General features: G+C 46.3%; 1 protein-coding gene and 1 long non-coding RNA gene across 7 annotated transcripts in view; one reads left to right on the top strand and one right to left on the bottom strand.

Moving 5' to 3' along the window:
- The window catches only part of LOC133513870 (uncharacterized), a 158,289-nt gene extending 143,754 nt beyond the window's left edge, over nucleotides 1-14,535 (top strand). The window contains exons 6-7 of the long non-coding RNA XR_009798644.1: nucleotides 4,045-4,105; nucleotides 13,794-14,535. This is a non-coding gene — a long non-coding RNA (uncharacterized LOC133513870). The remainder of the gene's footprint in view (nucleotides 1-4,044; nucleotides 4,106-13,793) is intronic.
- A 1,335-nt stretch (nucleotides 14,536-15,870) lies between these two features.
- Nucleotides 15,871-16,636, bottom strand: part of nphp4 (nephronophthisis 4) — a 182,956-nt gene continuing 182,190 nt past the window's right edge. For all 6 annotated transcript variants that reach the window (XM_061845009.1, XM_061845041.1, XM_061845033.1 and 3 more), the window contains one exon: nucleotides 15,871-16,102. In XM_061845009.1, coding sequence (XP_061700993.1) covers nucleotides 15,962-16,102 — 141 coding nt within the window. In that variant the 3' untranslated portion in view covers nucleotides 15,871-15,961. The remainder of the gene's footprint in view (nucleotides 16,103-16,636) is intronic.

Raw genomic sequence — 16,636 nt, forward strand, 5'->3', positions numbered from 1 at the left:
CACTGCTACTTCCTCCTTGTTCTGGATTTCGTCGGTATAGGGCACAATTTCTTGAAGAAAATATTCCTCGGAAGCTGACGGAAACGACAATATAATATACACAAATATCGGCAAAGCAAAGCAAATGTATTGATATCGTGCATTTCATACACCAGGCACTCCTTCTGCTTCAACCATTTTTAAACATTTCAAAACAAAAGGAAAAACAGCTGAGAAACATGTAAAAAAAAAAAATAATAATAATACAAATACGTTTAAAACTGTGTACAGTGCAAGATGGATTATTTAAAAGAGGAAACGCTCTAAAAAGGTTTTGACCTGGACTTCAAAACACTTGCGGTCGATGTCACTTCTGTTGGCAACTTCTTCCATTTGTGTGCAGCATAATAGTAATAATAATAATCATCATCATCATCATAATAACGCTGCTTCACGAGGTTTGTTTCGCACTCCACACTCGGCTATTTGACCCGAGTCTTCCGAGATCAGATCCCCACTGGGTTTAAAAATCCCATTAGCATTTCTGTCATGCATTCGGGATCCAAACCATTTAGTGTTTTATAGACCGGCAGCAGAACTTTCAAGTCTATTCTAAAGCCGACCGTGTGCCGCTGTCGGGACTTTACAATTGTGGAGTAATACGGTTCTGACCTCTTTGTCCTGGGCCCGAGCGTGTCCCGGGCATTCCGAATGAGCTGCCACTGTTTAATGCTTTTTTTTTTTTTTTTTTTTTTTTTTTTGGGACCATCGCAGTAGTCACGTCCACGTGAAATTAAAAAATACTAAATTAAGATGATTCTGATCTTGATGAGCTCGTCGTCGTTGAGATTCTTACCAATGAAAAACAAAAATTGCATTGTGTCAACATATTGGGCCGAGGAATCGTGAAAAATGGTAGGCGAGTAGAAAAATGACCGAAATAGCATTTAAAGTGCATGTTTTGCGTTAATTATTTCTTGAGTCATTTTTTTTTAATTATAATTGGCTAGTTATATATCTATATTAGTGTGTATCTCCCCGAGAGAGGTTGCGTCAGGAAGGGCGTCCGGCGTAAAAAAAAAAAAACTGTGCCAAACAAATATGAGCGTTCATCTGAGATGTCACGCTGTGGCGACCCCTAACGGGACAAGCCGAAAGGAAAAGAAGAAGATGATGATTTTAGATTCGATGTGGGTCAGATGGAAAGCGTTGGCCTCACAGTTCTGAGATCCCCGGGTTCGATCCCGGCCTTGCATGTGTGGAGTTTGTACGTCCTCCCCGTGCCTGCGTGGCTTTTCTCCGGGTGGGCACTCCGGTTTTTCCTCCCACAGCCCAAAATCGTGCAACATTAATTAGACACTCTAAATTGCCCCTAGGTGTGATTGCGAGTGCGGCTGTTGTCTGTCTCCATGTGCCCTGCGATTGGCCGGCGACCAGTTCAGTGTGTACCCCGCCTCCTGCCCGTTGACAGCTGGGACAGGCTCCGGCATTCCCGCGGCCCTTGTGAGGATAAGCGGCTAAGAAAACGGATGGATGTGTGCAACAACGTCAGAGCCACAGGCAGCGTGTGCGGCAATTTAAGCTTCTTCTTCTTCTTTTACATGTGAAATGCAATAGTTCCTCACTGCCTCTTGAGCGCCATCACATGGTGGCTTCCATGCGTGCTAATAGTATCCATCCATCCATTTCCTTCACTGCTTATCCTCACAAGGGTCGCGGGGAGTGCTGGAGCCTATCCCAGCTGTCAACAGGCAGGAGGCGGGGTACACCCTGAACTGCTTGCCAGCCAATCGCGAATGTTTTATTCTGTCGCTTCGTCCGCATTTGTGACCTTTTGCCAACCCAATTTCCCTTTGCACAAATGCAAGCCTGCACGGGTCATCGTCATCTTCTGCTGCAGTCGGGAATTCAACGTCTGCTTCAAACACACGCAAAAAATAATAAAAAAAAAAAAAAAATCCCAACCTTTGCAGACATGACATCCAGTAAGAACCACCACCGGCCACAGAAGCTCAAACTGGAGAGTCACCCTTGATTGACAAATTTGCGCAAAAAAATGTTCGCAATTCACATTTTGTGGTCTCAGTTATGGCAGAATTTCCAATATGTACGCATCTAATTTTAATAACGGAGACTTAATACATAAGCAATAAGCGTGAGCCAAGAGGAAAGAGTGCATAAAAGAGTTTGGGACCATTATCGCAATTAAATAGGAACTATCCATCCATCTATCTATCTATCTATCTATCTATTTTCTTCAGCGCTTATCCTCACGAGGGGACGCGGGGAGAGACGGAGCCTATCCCGGCTGTCATCGAGCATGAGGCGGGGGTACACCCTGAACCGGTGGCCAGCCAATCGCGGGGCGCATAGAGACTCAATCACAATCACACCTAGGGGCAATTTAGAGTGTCCAATTAATGTTGCATGTTTTGGAGATGTGGGAGAAAACTGGCAAAAACCCACGCAGGCACGGGGACAACACGCAAACTCCTCACAGGTGGGGCCGGGATCGAACCCGGGTCCTCAGAACTGTGAGGCCACTGTGCCGGCCCCGCTATAACAGTATGTTTAAATGTATTTTGTTGGACAAGTCAAACAACATTTTCAAATGTCGAAACTTTGCGCGCACATCAGGCGCGCCACATTGTAAGGCGCCGCGTCAAATGTGGTGCCACGGATATTTAGGAGAGAATTTACGATCGTGAAAATACAGTACATTTAAAAAAAATAAATCAACACTTGGAGAGTAAAATCCGCGAATATGCGGGACCACGAAAGGTGAACCGCGCACGGGCAAGGGCACGCCGTACCGTGCTTTCATTCCAATATCATATGCAATGTCTATGTTACAAATGCGTATAGACATTTTTGGCACTCACCTGAGAATCATGACGTCCTCGCATATGGCGAATATGTCATATTTCTCATACAAAGGCACCATTGGTTGCACCTGGTATTAAAAATGAACAAGAAACTCAGGAAACAAAGGGTCTAATATTTTTTTTATGACTGTATTAATCCATCCGTTCAATTTCTACTTACAATACTTCACGTTTTGAGCATGGATAATCACATGGCGCGCATTATACACAGGTAGAAAGGCTTTCCCAATGTCCGGCGTGTTTTACATTCAAAAACATAACGCTTGTGCACAATGAATTATGGTATGTCCTGAGATTAGTTAAGATTCAGCCTTTTATGACATTGACCTTTTTTTAATTTGCCTACTGGCTATTTGTTTTTTTTTAACCTTTTGACCTGAATGGATTCAGATTATTTTGGAACTAACAGAAACTTCACAGACCTGCTCTACTGGCTTGGCTTGCATTCCGACCTCCATTAGCCTTTTCTTCCGGATCCCAAACGGACTATTATTACATTTATCATTATTAGGACTCTTAATCCTAATTAGAGACTTGTAGACTTGCCTTTAATTTCATATTTTCACCTAATTTCAGTTTTGTTCATGTAACTCTACTGGTTTTTTCTGGTCTGATTTGAGCTTTTAACCTTCCCCTTGTGACCAAACTAAAACAAAAACCAGCTTTTACGCAATCAAGTCAGTGAGGGGAGGCACTTCATCGATTGCGAAACTGCACAACCACATCAATCCGTTTCTCCTTGGAGATAACTCCGGCCCACTGTGTCCAACAAACCCGTGGGACTTATTTTTCTCGTGGATAAATCTTTCCAAGCGCTGCGATCATTTAGAGGAGTGCCACCGACCACGGGTCCGGCTCGGGAGTTTCCCCGTCCCGGGTGCGGCCGAGCCGGAGCCGGGCTGGGCGACACTCCAGGTTGTGGCGGTGATAAATTTACGCGCCGCCGGCTTCGACTAACAACACCACTCGTATGAAGTTGGGACCCTTTGACCGGAGAGCCGGTCCAGACCTCCTGAACGGGGACAGGAACGCAGTTAAAATCCTGATTTATGCAATGCTAAATAAGTTCAAATGACCTTCAAATTTCCTCACTGGCCTTTAAGGAAGTAGAATTCTAGCTTTTTATTTAAACATTTTCAACATGGAATTTGAAACAACCTCGTCTTATTTTTTTCCGCAGTATATTCTTGGAAGTTGACCTACGACATCTCGAGAGCGAGAGAACAACCCAGATATCTACAGTACGTGTCTTTTATTTTCTTTTTGATAGAATACAATCTTGCAGTTGGCCGGAAACGGGGATAGAAAATGAAGGTGCAAGGCGTCTTATCTGGGTCGGATTTTATGGGAAGGCTCTGAACCGCTTCCGCTCCGCGGCAAGAAACCATCTGCCCTCTGACCCCGCGCTACATCAGACTTGCCACAGACCTGTAGCCTGCTCATGAATATCTACAATACTTCTCAAGCAGTTCACCGGGGTTGATAAGACTGCACCGCGTAATCAGGATCCAAACCAGAGGTTAATGACGGCCATTTTTTTCCCCTCCCTGTCTAATCTGATTAGGTCCAATTGAATTTTACAGTCGCCGTCGATTACATGGAATGAAAATTCTGCTGTCGTAGATTGTGTGTCGCTCGGACCTGTGGAGCGGTGACATGTAATGTGAGTAAAGGCAGAAGGTTTTTGGACGATAGTCTGGATGCGTGCCACGCTCCGGGGACTGGTGATACCCAACACTCTGTTGGGAAGTCAATGCACATTTGAAAATGTTTTCCCTAAGAGTACATCCATCCATCCATCCATTTTCTACCCCATTTCCGGTTCGGGTCGCGGGGGAAGTAGCTTCGGCAGGGATACCCGGACTTCCCTTTCCCAACCCACTTCTTCCAGCTCTTCCGGAGGGATCCCGAGGCTTTCTTAGGTCAGCCGAGAGACAGTCTCTCCAGCGTGTCCTGGGTCGTCCTCGGCGTCTCTTTCTGGTGGGACGTACCCAGAAAACCTTACCAGGGAGGCATCCGAATCATTTGCCCCACAACCACCTCATCTGGCTCCTCTCAATGCGGAGGAGCAGCAGCTCGGCACTGAGCCCCTCCCGGATGACCGAGCTTCTCACCCTATCTCTAAGGGAGAGCCCGGGCAACCTGGGGAGGAAACTCATTTCACCCACTTGTATCCGGGGTCTTGTTCTTTTGGTCACGACCCACAGGTGAGGGTAGGAGCGTAGATCGACTGGTAAATTGAGAGCTTGGCCTTTCGACCTCAACGGACCGATCCAAAGTCCGCATCACCGCAGACGCTGCACCGATCCGTCTGTCGATCTCCCGCTCTGTTTTTCCCTCGCTCGTGAACAAGACCCCAAGAAACTTGAACTCCTCCACTTGGGGCAGGATCCCATCCCCGACCCGGAGAGGGCACGCCCCCCTTTTCCGACTGAGGACCGTGGTCTCAGATTTGGAGGCGCTGATTCTCATCTCCGCCGCTTCACACTCGATGGTGAACCGCTCCACTGAGAGCTGGAGATCACGGCTTGATGAAGCCAACTGAATATAATATTCGAAAGAACAGTATTTCATATAGAGCACCATCTTTAGTCACCATATTGCTGTGATGCCGTAGAGCTCTTGCTCATGTCAGGAAAGTACTGGGAACTGAGTTGCATGTGACGACAGTCGATTGTAGCAGTCAAGATCATAAAATGTTAATCTAACATATACAAGATTAAATATAAATCAAAACCATGAATAAACGACGACAATTCCGGGTAATTACCGAGCAAAGCAATGCAGATGGAACTAGATGGACTCGAATCCTCTTCTGTCAGCTTCACTTACTTTGGTATGAGGTTAATTTCTGCCACTATCAATAATACTAATATTAATAATCACAAATTAATCAGTTGCGTTTGTTCTTCTTTAGCGTCAAGCAGTCGTCGACCATTTTGTAATGAGCCTTACCCGGACCGAAAGCGAACAATAATGACGACCGCTTTGTGCGATCGGCCTTCTTTCCAAATTCAGAAACAAAGACGTGACAAAATAGTAACACGAGTCCAAAATATAACGACAATATGTATTTGTTGCCAGAAGCAATATCACCAACCGCAGTCTTTCGACAGACCCTCGAGGCGCAGTTCGGATGGCTCATCAGGGCTCCAAATTTAGTTCCACCTCGCCCCTCGTTTCCAACACTTAGTCCATTAAAGCGGGAATCCGGGGACTGATTTTCAAAGAGACTTGATTAAACTTCGGGAAATGCGACACGATTTCTCATTTGAAATTTAAATCCCTTCTACCGGTTGAGCGCGTGCTATCTGGATCAGATTGAATCATTTCCCTTTTCCCGGCATCGGTCGTTATTTGGTTTTAATTTGGGGGCGAGATGGCTCAATAGGAGAAGCCTTGTCGGAGGGTTTAAAAAAAAAAAAAAAAAGTAAAAATAAAAAGCATAAATCATGTGAAGATCTGGGCTAAGTCATTATTTTAGGAGAATAAAAAAATAAAATGTTTTAAATGTTTTATTTCTTTCACTGTGAATGCTTTTAATCTCGTAAAGCCCATTGAGTTACCTCGTGAAATTCGCTAAATAAAAACATTTGCTTTGTATTACTTCAAAAATTCATCTTTCCTTCGACTGTGAACAGGGATGAGAATGACCAATTTGGAAAAACACTGAAAATGTCTGCCATAAGCACGAAAATGTTTTATAAAACACACTTAAATGGTGACCTCTGGTTACTCCTCACAGTGTAAATACGGGGCAATCATAACGTTTTGAAATCTTAAAATATGAGTCCAAACAACCAAAATAATTTTGCCAAACTTTACACATAAACATGTAGACTGAGTGAAATTTATATCAAATAGCCTACTGCACTTACAAGTTATATTTCAGAAAAAGGCACACAAGTAATTTGTTTATATCATATATACATATATATAATATATATAAAATATGAGAGAGAGAGAGAGAGAGACATAATGAAGTATAAAAGTGAGCGATAAAATACGTGATCTACAGGGCCAGCGCTACAGATAGGCCTAATCCTATCAACAGTTGTCAATTATATCACATTTGAGAAATTTACATCCAACTCATCTTTCTGTTTCCTGGTTTTGGATATTTTTTGCTCCTTGGCCTCCATAATTGATCATATCGGAACACTTTGCCGGGAACGTCCACTTTTTGTACGTATTCCGTGAGACACGTTGATACAGTTTTCGTTCCTATCTGCGCGGTTACACTTTTTTCAAGCCACGCCCATCTGAAACAGTTTTTTTTACCACGTGGTTTTTATCAATTTCCCCGGCACGATCTTCATCTTTTCACTCCGAGACTTTCGGCAGTCTGGCAAACGTGCCGACCGCTCGATTAAACATATGCGTACGTATGTCTAGAAGTCATAACTATGCCGTAGTGAGCAGAATGTTTCTCTATGAAATGTTAACATCGGAGTGAAAATACCGGTACCGAAATACCGCCAAAATGCTGCCAGAAATCGGAACGTTGTCGCTATTATAAACACCAAATTTAATGCAACGCCATTTTCCGCTATCGCAGCTGTGACTAATTTCACGACGAGCGTTGCCGGTCTTGATCGCAGCCCCGCCTCGCGTCAAGCCGTACCACCTCCGCCCCCCAAAAAAAAGATTCTCAACGGATTTACGCGTTTCCCAAAAATGACATTTTCAACTGAAAAAAAACTTGGAATTCCCCGAAACCTTTAGCTGGGAAAAACACCCCCGCGGCATGATGGCGCCACCACCTAACTAACTAACTAACTAACTAACCAACCCCAAGCCAAAGGCCAAAAAGTTCTATCTTGGTCTCATCAGACAGGAGATTCTTATTTCTCACAATCTTGGGAATCCTTCAGATGTTGCTGACCTTCTAAAACGGACTTCGTGTCTGCAGCTCTTCCACACTCATCTTTGGGTTCTTCTCCCTCAATCGCTCTAAGAAGGGTTCTGGTCTTCCCAAACCGTCCACTATTTAAGGGTGATGGAGGAACCTCAGTGGGGGCAGAATTTTATGCTTTTATTGTTTTGGTTTTTTTTTTTTTTGTAACCTTGGCCAGATCTGCGCCTTGGCACAATTCTGTCCGGGAGTTCTCCGGGCAGCTCCTTTGACTCATTTGCTCTGACGTGCCGTGTGAGCCGTGAGCTCGGACAGACAGGTGGGTGGATTTCCCAATCAAGTCCGCTCAGTATCATCAAACCCAGCTGGACTCCGGTCAGAGTCGAAAAAGTTAAACGGTCCGAATATTTATGGCTCTGGGATATTTCAGGTTTTCTTTTTTTAATCTGCAAAAGTGTCAACATTTCCTTTCAACTTTCTTTGCTGTCAATATAAGATTCTGTGCATACATTGAGGAAAAAAAAAAAATGACTAAAATGATTTTAGCCAAGGGGCGCCACGGTGGCTCAGTTGGAAAGCGTTGGCTTCACCGTTCTGAGGTACCAGGTTCAATCCCGGACCCGCCTGTGTGGAGTTTGCGTGTTCTCCCCGTGCCTGCGTGGGTTTTCTCCGGGTGGGCACTCCGGTTTCTTCCCACATCCCAAAAACATCCAACATTAATTGGACACTCTATAAATTGCCTTGAGGTGTGATGTGCCCTGTGATTGGTTGGCGACCAGTTCAGAGTGTACCCCGCTTCCTGCCTGTTGACAGCTGGGATAGGCTCCAGTACTCCCTGCAACCCTCGTGAGCATAAGCAGCAAAAAAATTGGATGCATGGATGGATTTTAGCCAAGGTTGCATGGTGGAGCAGCTGGAAAGCGTTGGCGTCACACTTCTGAGGTTCCGGGTTCAATCCTGGCCTCACCTGTGTGGAGTTTCCATGTACTCCCTGTGCCTGCGTGGGTTTTCTCCAGGTGGGCAGTCCGGTTTTCTCCCACATTCCAAAACCATCCAAGATTAATTGGACACTAAATTGCCCCTAGGTGTGATTGTGAGTGCGGCTGTTTGTCTCCATGTGCCGTGTGATTGGTTGGCGACCAGTTCAGGGTGTACCCCGCCTCCTGCCCGTTGACAGCTGGGATAGGCTCCAGCACACCTACGACCCTCGTGAGGATAAGCCGCTAAGAAAATGGATGCATAGGTGGATTTTAGCCAAGGCTTCATGGTGGAGCAGCTGGAAACCGTTGGCCTGACACTTCTGAGGTTCTGGGTTCAATCCCGACCTCACCTATGTAGAGTTTGCATGTTCTCCCCGTGCCTGCGTGGGTTTTCGCTGGGTGGGCCCTCCGGTTTCCTCCCATTTCCCAGAAACGTGCAGCTTGGGGAAATTTAGAGGGTCCAATTAACGTTGCATGTTTTTGGGATGTGGGAGGAAACTGAGTGCTCGGAGGAAAGCCACACAGGCACGGGGAGAACATGCAAACTCCACACAAGGAGGACTGGGATTGAACCCGGGACCTCAGAACTGTGAGGCCAACGCTTTACCAGCTGATCCACCGTGCCGCCCCAAATAGGAACGAAACCAACATTTTTTTTTGTTTCTCGTTGTTGCGAGGACACGTATGTCCCATCGCTAATCGAAACGCGGTACTATGATTGCGCGTATATTCACGGAATAAAACATGAAATCATCAATTTCCATCCATCTCTGGGGGCCGCCATGTTGGGTATGTTCTGGCATCAGAGCGTCCCTCACGTTTGCGACCAAGTGCGACAGTGTTTTATTCGAAAAACGGAAGCGATGTAAGCAGCGGCGATGTGAATTTTGCGGCCATTTACTGAAAATGCTGATCTGTCCTCCATTTTCTTTGCGTCACGCATAATAGCAGAGCCACTTGCGGCAGTTTCCTCCAGAAAGGTTTAGTTTAGGAGGCAGCACCCCCCCCCCCCCCTCCTGACACATCACGTCGAACTTGACAGGCGTCGGCCACCTCGAGATAAAATGAGACGCTTCCTTCCTCCTTTATTTGTTCTGCTTTCCTTGCCCTCTTTCACTTAAATATCTTATTATTTTTACTTCACTTTTCCCTCCCGACTCTCACAGTGGTGGGTTAAAAAAAAAAAAAATGCATATTTCGTTCAGAAGTCCTCATTTAAAAGACGGCGGGGGAGATTTTTGTCTTATAATAGTTCACAATTTATTCATGATGTACTGTAATATATATACATATATATATATATAATGTATGTCCGTAATTCCCGGCCTACAGAGCGCACCAGGTTACAGGCCTCACCGAGTACATTTGTAAAGGAAATAACATTTGGTACATACAAACACCGCAGCTGTGCAAAAGATGCAAGTGCCCACATTGAAACATGAGATATTTACAAAGACGCTGGCGCTAACACTAGTGCCAACGCTAGTGCCGTGCTAACGCTACCACCACGCTAAAGCTAACGTTAACAGGGCAGTTTAAAAGATAACTTACTGGTAAATATCACTGAGAGATGCCAGTAACACAGCAGAAATACGCTAAGCACAGCCCTAACGCTAGCGCAGCGCTAACGGCCGGTAAAAATCACTTTCTCGGCACACATATTCCACCGGTCTCTTCTTACCTTTTCCGCTCGAGTGCCCCCTTGTGGCCGTTTGGGGGAAAAAACGCACAAATTAGCCGCATCACCGCATAAACCGCAGGGTTGAAAGCGTGTGAAAAAAGACACGGATTGTCGGCCGGAAATTACGGTGTGTATATATATATTTTGTTTGTTAATAGTGTGATTGTGAGTATGACTGTTGTCTGTCTCCATGTGCCCTGCGATTGGCTGACAACCAGTTCAGGGTGTACCCCGCCTCCTCCCCGTTGACAAGCACCAGCGCTCCCATGACCCTTGTGAGGACAAGCGGCAAAGAAAATGGATGGATGGAACAAAACTAAAGACAGAAGCACTGTATGAGCGTATTCATAGCAGTTGAAGTGGGGGTTCGGCTTTGGGGAGCATGCCGCCACTTGTTGCCGCTCACAGCCATTTCACGGCGGGGATATTGTTCCTTCGTCACGCCTCGCCGCTCTTGTCTTAAATAAATGTTTAAAAACGGCGCCATGGGGATGTCTTGCCTGTCAATACGGGCGCAAAAAAAAAAAAAAAAAAAAAGCAGCGGGGAGCAGGCTGCGCGCCACGATGCTGTTGTCACACCTCCGTCGTGGAATTACATCCAAAACGCGCACGAGGGGCGGCACGAGGGCAGCGTTTTGGGTGTGTAAACAACCGGCGTGGTGGTGACTGGAGGAGGATTTATGTCAGTGTGTGTGTGTGTGTGTGTGTAATCTGTGTGTAAACGCCCCCCCCCCCTTGAAAATAATGTATATGTACGCCCGGTGTTTTCAAATGATGTCAACGGGCCGATTTATTACATTAATGCGCACCAACAGCAAACTGAAGTGCATGAGGAAGACGAGGGCTGCTCGCACATGTACAGTACGAGGAGTCCTTTACAAAACTCTTCCATACCGACGGGGGGGGGGGGCTCATCAGACCCCCGCCCTCCCCCCAAACCCCCACCCGTCACCATACTGTCTCACCCCTCAATCATTCTGCGTTTGTTGTTTTGTTGCACCTGCTCGCACGGCAGCTGGAAGTCGTCGAGGAGGTGAAGTGCGGTTTTGCTCTACATGAGGCCAAATGGGAGGCGCCGGTCGAGTCTGCCTCGCCTTTGTACTGCTTGACAGGAGTCGGCGCTAACAAGGTGAGCCGACAGTTGGGGGGGGGGGGGGTGATATAAGATGGTGGCCGGGGGTTGATGTTACACGGAGGGGGGTCTGCACACCCTCCGCGAAGCCAAGAGTGACAAGACCTGCAGCACTTATATGGTGCCGCGGACCTTGCTGAGAGAGCGGCCGCGGTGCCGCAACTGAGGCTCGCACTTTGGACCAGGCAATTACTCTGCTTTTGACAACAACAACAACAAAATACTACTGGAAGAGCGAAAAGCAACACATTTATCACCAGAGATGCACTTGTGTGGCTTACATGGGCTGGGTATCTTTTACGTTTTGTGGTGCGAATGAAGTGAATGTATTCATAATAATTTCTGTACAGTTTGGTATTTGGTGGACTCTACTACTGTCCATCCATCGATCAATTATCTATCATTTTTCCAGGTCTGGTTGCGGGGGAAGTAGCTTCAGCAGGGATACGCAGACTTCCCTTTCCCCAGCCACTTCTTCCAGCTCTTCCGGAGGGATCCCGAGGCGTTCCCAAGCCAGCTGAGAGACGTAGTCTCTCCAGGGTGTCCTGGGTCGTCCTCTGGGTCTCTTTTAGGTGGGACGTGCCCGGAACACCTCACCGGGGAGGCGTCCGGATCAGATGCCCCAGCCACCTCATCTGGCTCCTCTCAATGCGGAGGAGCAGCGGCTCGACACTGAGCCCCTCCCGGATGACCGAGCTTCTCACCCGATCTCTAAGGGAGAGCCTGGACACCCTCATTTCCGCCGCTTGTATCCGGGATCTTGTTCTTTCGGTCACGACCCACAGCTCATCCCCATAGGTGCGGGTAGGAACGTGGATCGACTGGTAAATAGAGAGCTTCGCCCTTCGACTTAGCTCCCTCTCTACCACAACGGACCGATACAAAGTCCGCATCGCTGCAGACGCTGCACCGATCCGTCTGTCGAGCTCCCGCTCCATTCTTCCCTCGCTCGTGAACAAGACCCCCAAGATACTTGAACTCCTCCACTTGGGGAAGGATCTCATCCCCGACCTGGAGAGGGTATGCCACCGTTTTCCGACTGAGGACCATGGTCTCCGATTCGGAGGTGCTGATTCTCACCCCAGCCGCTTCACACTCTGCTGCGAACCGCTCCGGTGAGCGTTGGAGATCACGGCTTGATGAAACCAACAGAACCACATCACCTGCAAAGAGCAGAGATGCGATGCTGAGGCCACCAAACCGGACACCCTCTACGCCTCGGCTCTGCCTCGAAATTCTGTCCATTAAAGTTACGGAAAAAAAAATCGGTGACAAAGGGCAGCCTTGGCGGAGCTGGTGCTACTATTGGGAAGGATTTGTCTTTCCATGTGTGCGTTGATTTTCTCCAGGTATTCAGGTAGTGAGCACAATAATGGATGGATGGATTGAGCTCGGACTCTCAAAATTAATCTAATCACCAAAAATATGATATATATTCGATTAATGCAGATTAATCCCAATTTCATTTAACTACACATACTCCTTTCTCTTAAATGCATATGGATATTTGAAATACTGTGCAAATGTCTATAAGGGAGTTGTTTTAAAATTGGGGTGCGCAGCATTATGACGGGGGTGGGGGGGGCTAACATGAACACCTTTCATAATTAAGTTACACCCAGCAGATGAAGCTAATTTTTACTAACGAGCACACAAGCTCACACTAGCCACTCAAATGACATTAAATGAAATGATGAAAGTCGTTAAATTTTTGCAGAAAAAAAAAAGATGTTTATTCCCGGTGGCTCGCTAACCTCGCCAGTGTGATTTTTCCTATGCATATTTATTTAAAAAAAAAAAAAAAAAAAACATGTGGGAGCGTGTGTGGGGGAGGTGGCGGGTTGGCTAAAAATAATCACGTCTCCAAAATGGAGGTAAAAAAAAAAAAAAAAAAAAAAAAAAACATTGGGCACCGCTACTATAAAGTCAGCAATGAGGTCAATGTTTATCCCAGCGCAAAAACGGGAGATACCAACTTGCGGGCATGGCGGCAAATTTCGCTTCCAAAGTCAGTCTGATAAACCTTTCAAAAACTGATTCTCTTTTCATTGACGTGCAACGAGTTTAACAACACTAAACCAAAGTGAAATGCAGTACCGTGTCCGGTATATTTGGCACCTGTGCGATTAATCAAAATGGAGATTTCCGATGCCGACCTTAAGCTCCGCCCCCTTAGCCATGTCCCACAAGCTTGACTGGCATTTGAACATAACATGTTTGAAGTCGATTCTCTATCGCGTATTCCAGATAATTTTGGGGTAAGTTTTTTTTTGTCAAATAGGTCAGACTTCTCCAAGAGAGTTCTGCAGAGAGGTCTCAACTATTTCACGCAAGGATACGTACACGGAACTAAGATTTTGGACGGAGCGGGACGCAATGTCAGAGTTACAGCGAAACGTTGGCGATCGATGCAAAAAAAAAGTTTGATGCCTCAAAGACTTCACATTGAAATCCAACAGGATAAAATGGTGGAATCGTACCGCGCATGTGAAGCTGGGTGAGTACTTTTTACTTGGAAAGATCCAGAGTAATATCATTGTAGTCTTTAGAAGTGAGTGGGTGTATTCATTTGATCCGACTCGTAATGGAACCCTGTCTTTAAAAAAAAGTCCGATGTGATGCAAATAGGCAAATAGACATTTCTCTTGCATGACATGGCGCATTTACGTATCGCTAACCCGGCTCTTCGGCATAAAACATGACACACTTCATTCAGCGGGTCAGTGATACGCTAACAAAGTGAAAGTTGTTCTCCTGCAATGTATAAAGCACTGATAATAATTAAATCAAACTCAGAGAAGATACTTCTCCCTCACTTACCTTCGAACATACAGCCTGGTGTTTGTTGATATTGTCCACATTTAGTTATACGTGCGTGATCAAGCCTTAGTCCATCGTAGATACTTCGTCAGCTGTGTTTTCGGCTTTGGAAAATGAATAAGTGGACCCTTGTAACCTAGCAGGATATCTTTCATGAGAATTGCACGTTCCCCAAGCGCACCTGAGGACCATTTCCTGCGTAACATGAACTTTTCCAAGCGCACGCTACTATCAACCGGCATTGCTTGCGGGACAATACGGCGAGATGGGCGTGTCAAGCCAGGGGTTGAGACAATGCGGCTATCTGATTGGCCAGAGTGATTGACAGGTTGGAAAGGTCGATCAAAGTGTGAAGAATCAATTGACAGCCATATTGGCATTTTACATTTACCGGTACATTTCCAATGAATGAATGTGTTTTGTCATCAATCATTATTGTAATGTGACAAATAAAAATCCATATAATTCTGTACTTGTTAACATTCAAGCAAATTTTGTATAATGGTTAAAAAAAAATAAAAAATCCTCCCCAACATAGATACTTACTACTCAATAAATCCCCAGGTGCGTCCTCCACCTGAGACAAATGTGGACGTCACCCCATGTAGATGTGCCTTTAGTGAGGGGGGGGGGGGGGGAATCATATTGTAACTGTAATTACCTTAATCGATAAGCCCATCCAATCACAATCAGCCAACCCAAGCACGTCAAGTGAGGACGGGTCCCGTCCAGCCCGCCTTGAACCTTGACGCCATTCAGCATTTCCTTGTTCCAACTCCCATTATGTCTCAAACTCCGGTTTGACTTGACCTGGTTTATTGCAACATATACTACTTAAGTACGACTATTTATTTGCGGAATATGATGAACGGACCTCCGATACGCTGTTCATAAAGCTTTGACAGCGCGCGGAAGCGCCACGGAAAGGAAAATGCACATTTCGCTTTGGACCACATACTGGAGAAGGTAAAAATGGAGTGTACCCAACTGAGCTGTTATCTTCATTTTTATTAGCCTTCGCCTCTGCGCTCAAAGCTTAGTTTGCCGCCTGCATTCTAATGAGGGAGAAAGCGAGACGGGAGGGGGCGGAGGGGGTTGTGTAACGCGCCGTTATGTAACACAACGTGCGCGCCGTTCTCTCTGTGCAAGACACACGGCAAGAGGGAAGGGAGAATTGTTCTCCTCGCTTCAAAACGCCGTACCCCCATTATGGCGGCGCGTCTAATAATGGCGCGATGAGGATAAGTTGTTTGGGTGGTGGTGGTGGTGGTGGGTGGGGGGGGGGGGGACCCCTGCCTTGCGCGAGATTAAAACCTGCCCGTAAAGTGGCATTAAAGAGGTTTTGCCGGGTAATTAAAGTCGATAAAATGTTATTGCCCCCCCCCCCCCAGTGCACTTCCTGATGGTCGGGGATGAAGCGTCCGGAACGTTGGCCAGACACCTCGAACGAGCTTGTTGGATCAGCTCAAAAAATAAATCCTGCTTTTGTACATTTCAACAGAAAATAATAGGCCACCTTTAAAAAAAAATAAAAAAAACACAATTACAGACGGTTTATTAATCAAGTACAAAAATCGTATATTTTAGATATTTAGCAGAAAAATACAAGCGCACATCACAGCCACTGATTCACGAGTAGGTGACCTTCACACAGAACGCCTCCTCGGTCTTCTCCTCCAGGTTGTTCACATAGACCAGGATCTCCGCCGAGCCTGCGCTCAGGCTGGGGGCAAAGCGCAGTCCGACAGTGTAACTCTCGCCCCCGTCAAGCTGGCCACAAGACACAACAAAAAACGCGATGTTGAAATTGTTTCTCTCGAGGGGGAAATCATACCTGCGGTCCTCTCCCCCTCCGCAATCGTGTTCAGTATGCGGGAATTACGATGGATCGTCATGTCTTTACAACAACAACGTTTCATCATTCAGAGGTGGATTCACGAATAATCGGACACTCCCAAAAATTTGCAGTGACATCATCATTTAAAGGGCGCACCCTACTGGCGATGTCACAAACAGACATCTGGACATGAGTTTTGGCCAACTTTTACACCTAGCAAGTGTTTTCCTTTTGGATTAGTATGTTTCGATCGTAGCGGCACGGTGGTTCAGCTGGTAAAGCGTTGGCCTCACAGTCCTGACATCCCAGGTTCAATTCCGGACCCACCTGTGTGGAGTTTGCATGTTCTCCTCGTGCCTGCGTGGGTTTCCTCCCACATCCCAAAAAACATCCATCATCCATCCATCCATCATCTACCGCTTTTCCGGGTCGGGTCACGGGGGAAAAAGCTTCAGCGGGGACACCCT

The sequence above is a fragment of the Syngnathoides biaculeatus genome, chromosome 2 (genome assembly GCF_019802595.1).
Source record: "Syngnathoides biaculeatus isolate LvHL_M chromosome 2, ASM1980259v1, whole genome shotgun sequence".
NCBI classification, from domain to species: Eukaryota; Metazoa; Chordata; class Actinopteri; order Syngnathiformes; family Syngnathidae; genus Syngnathoides; species Syngnathoides biaculeatus.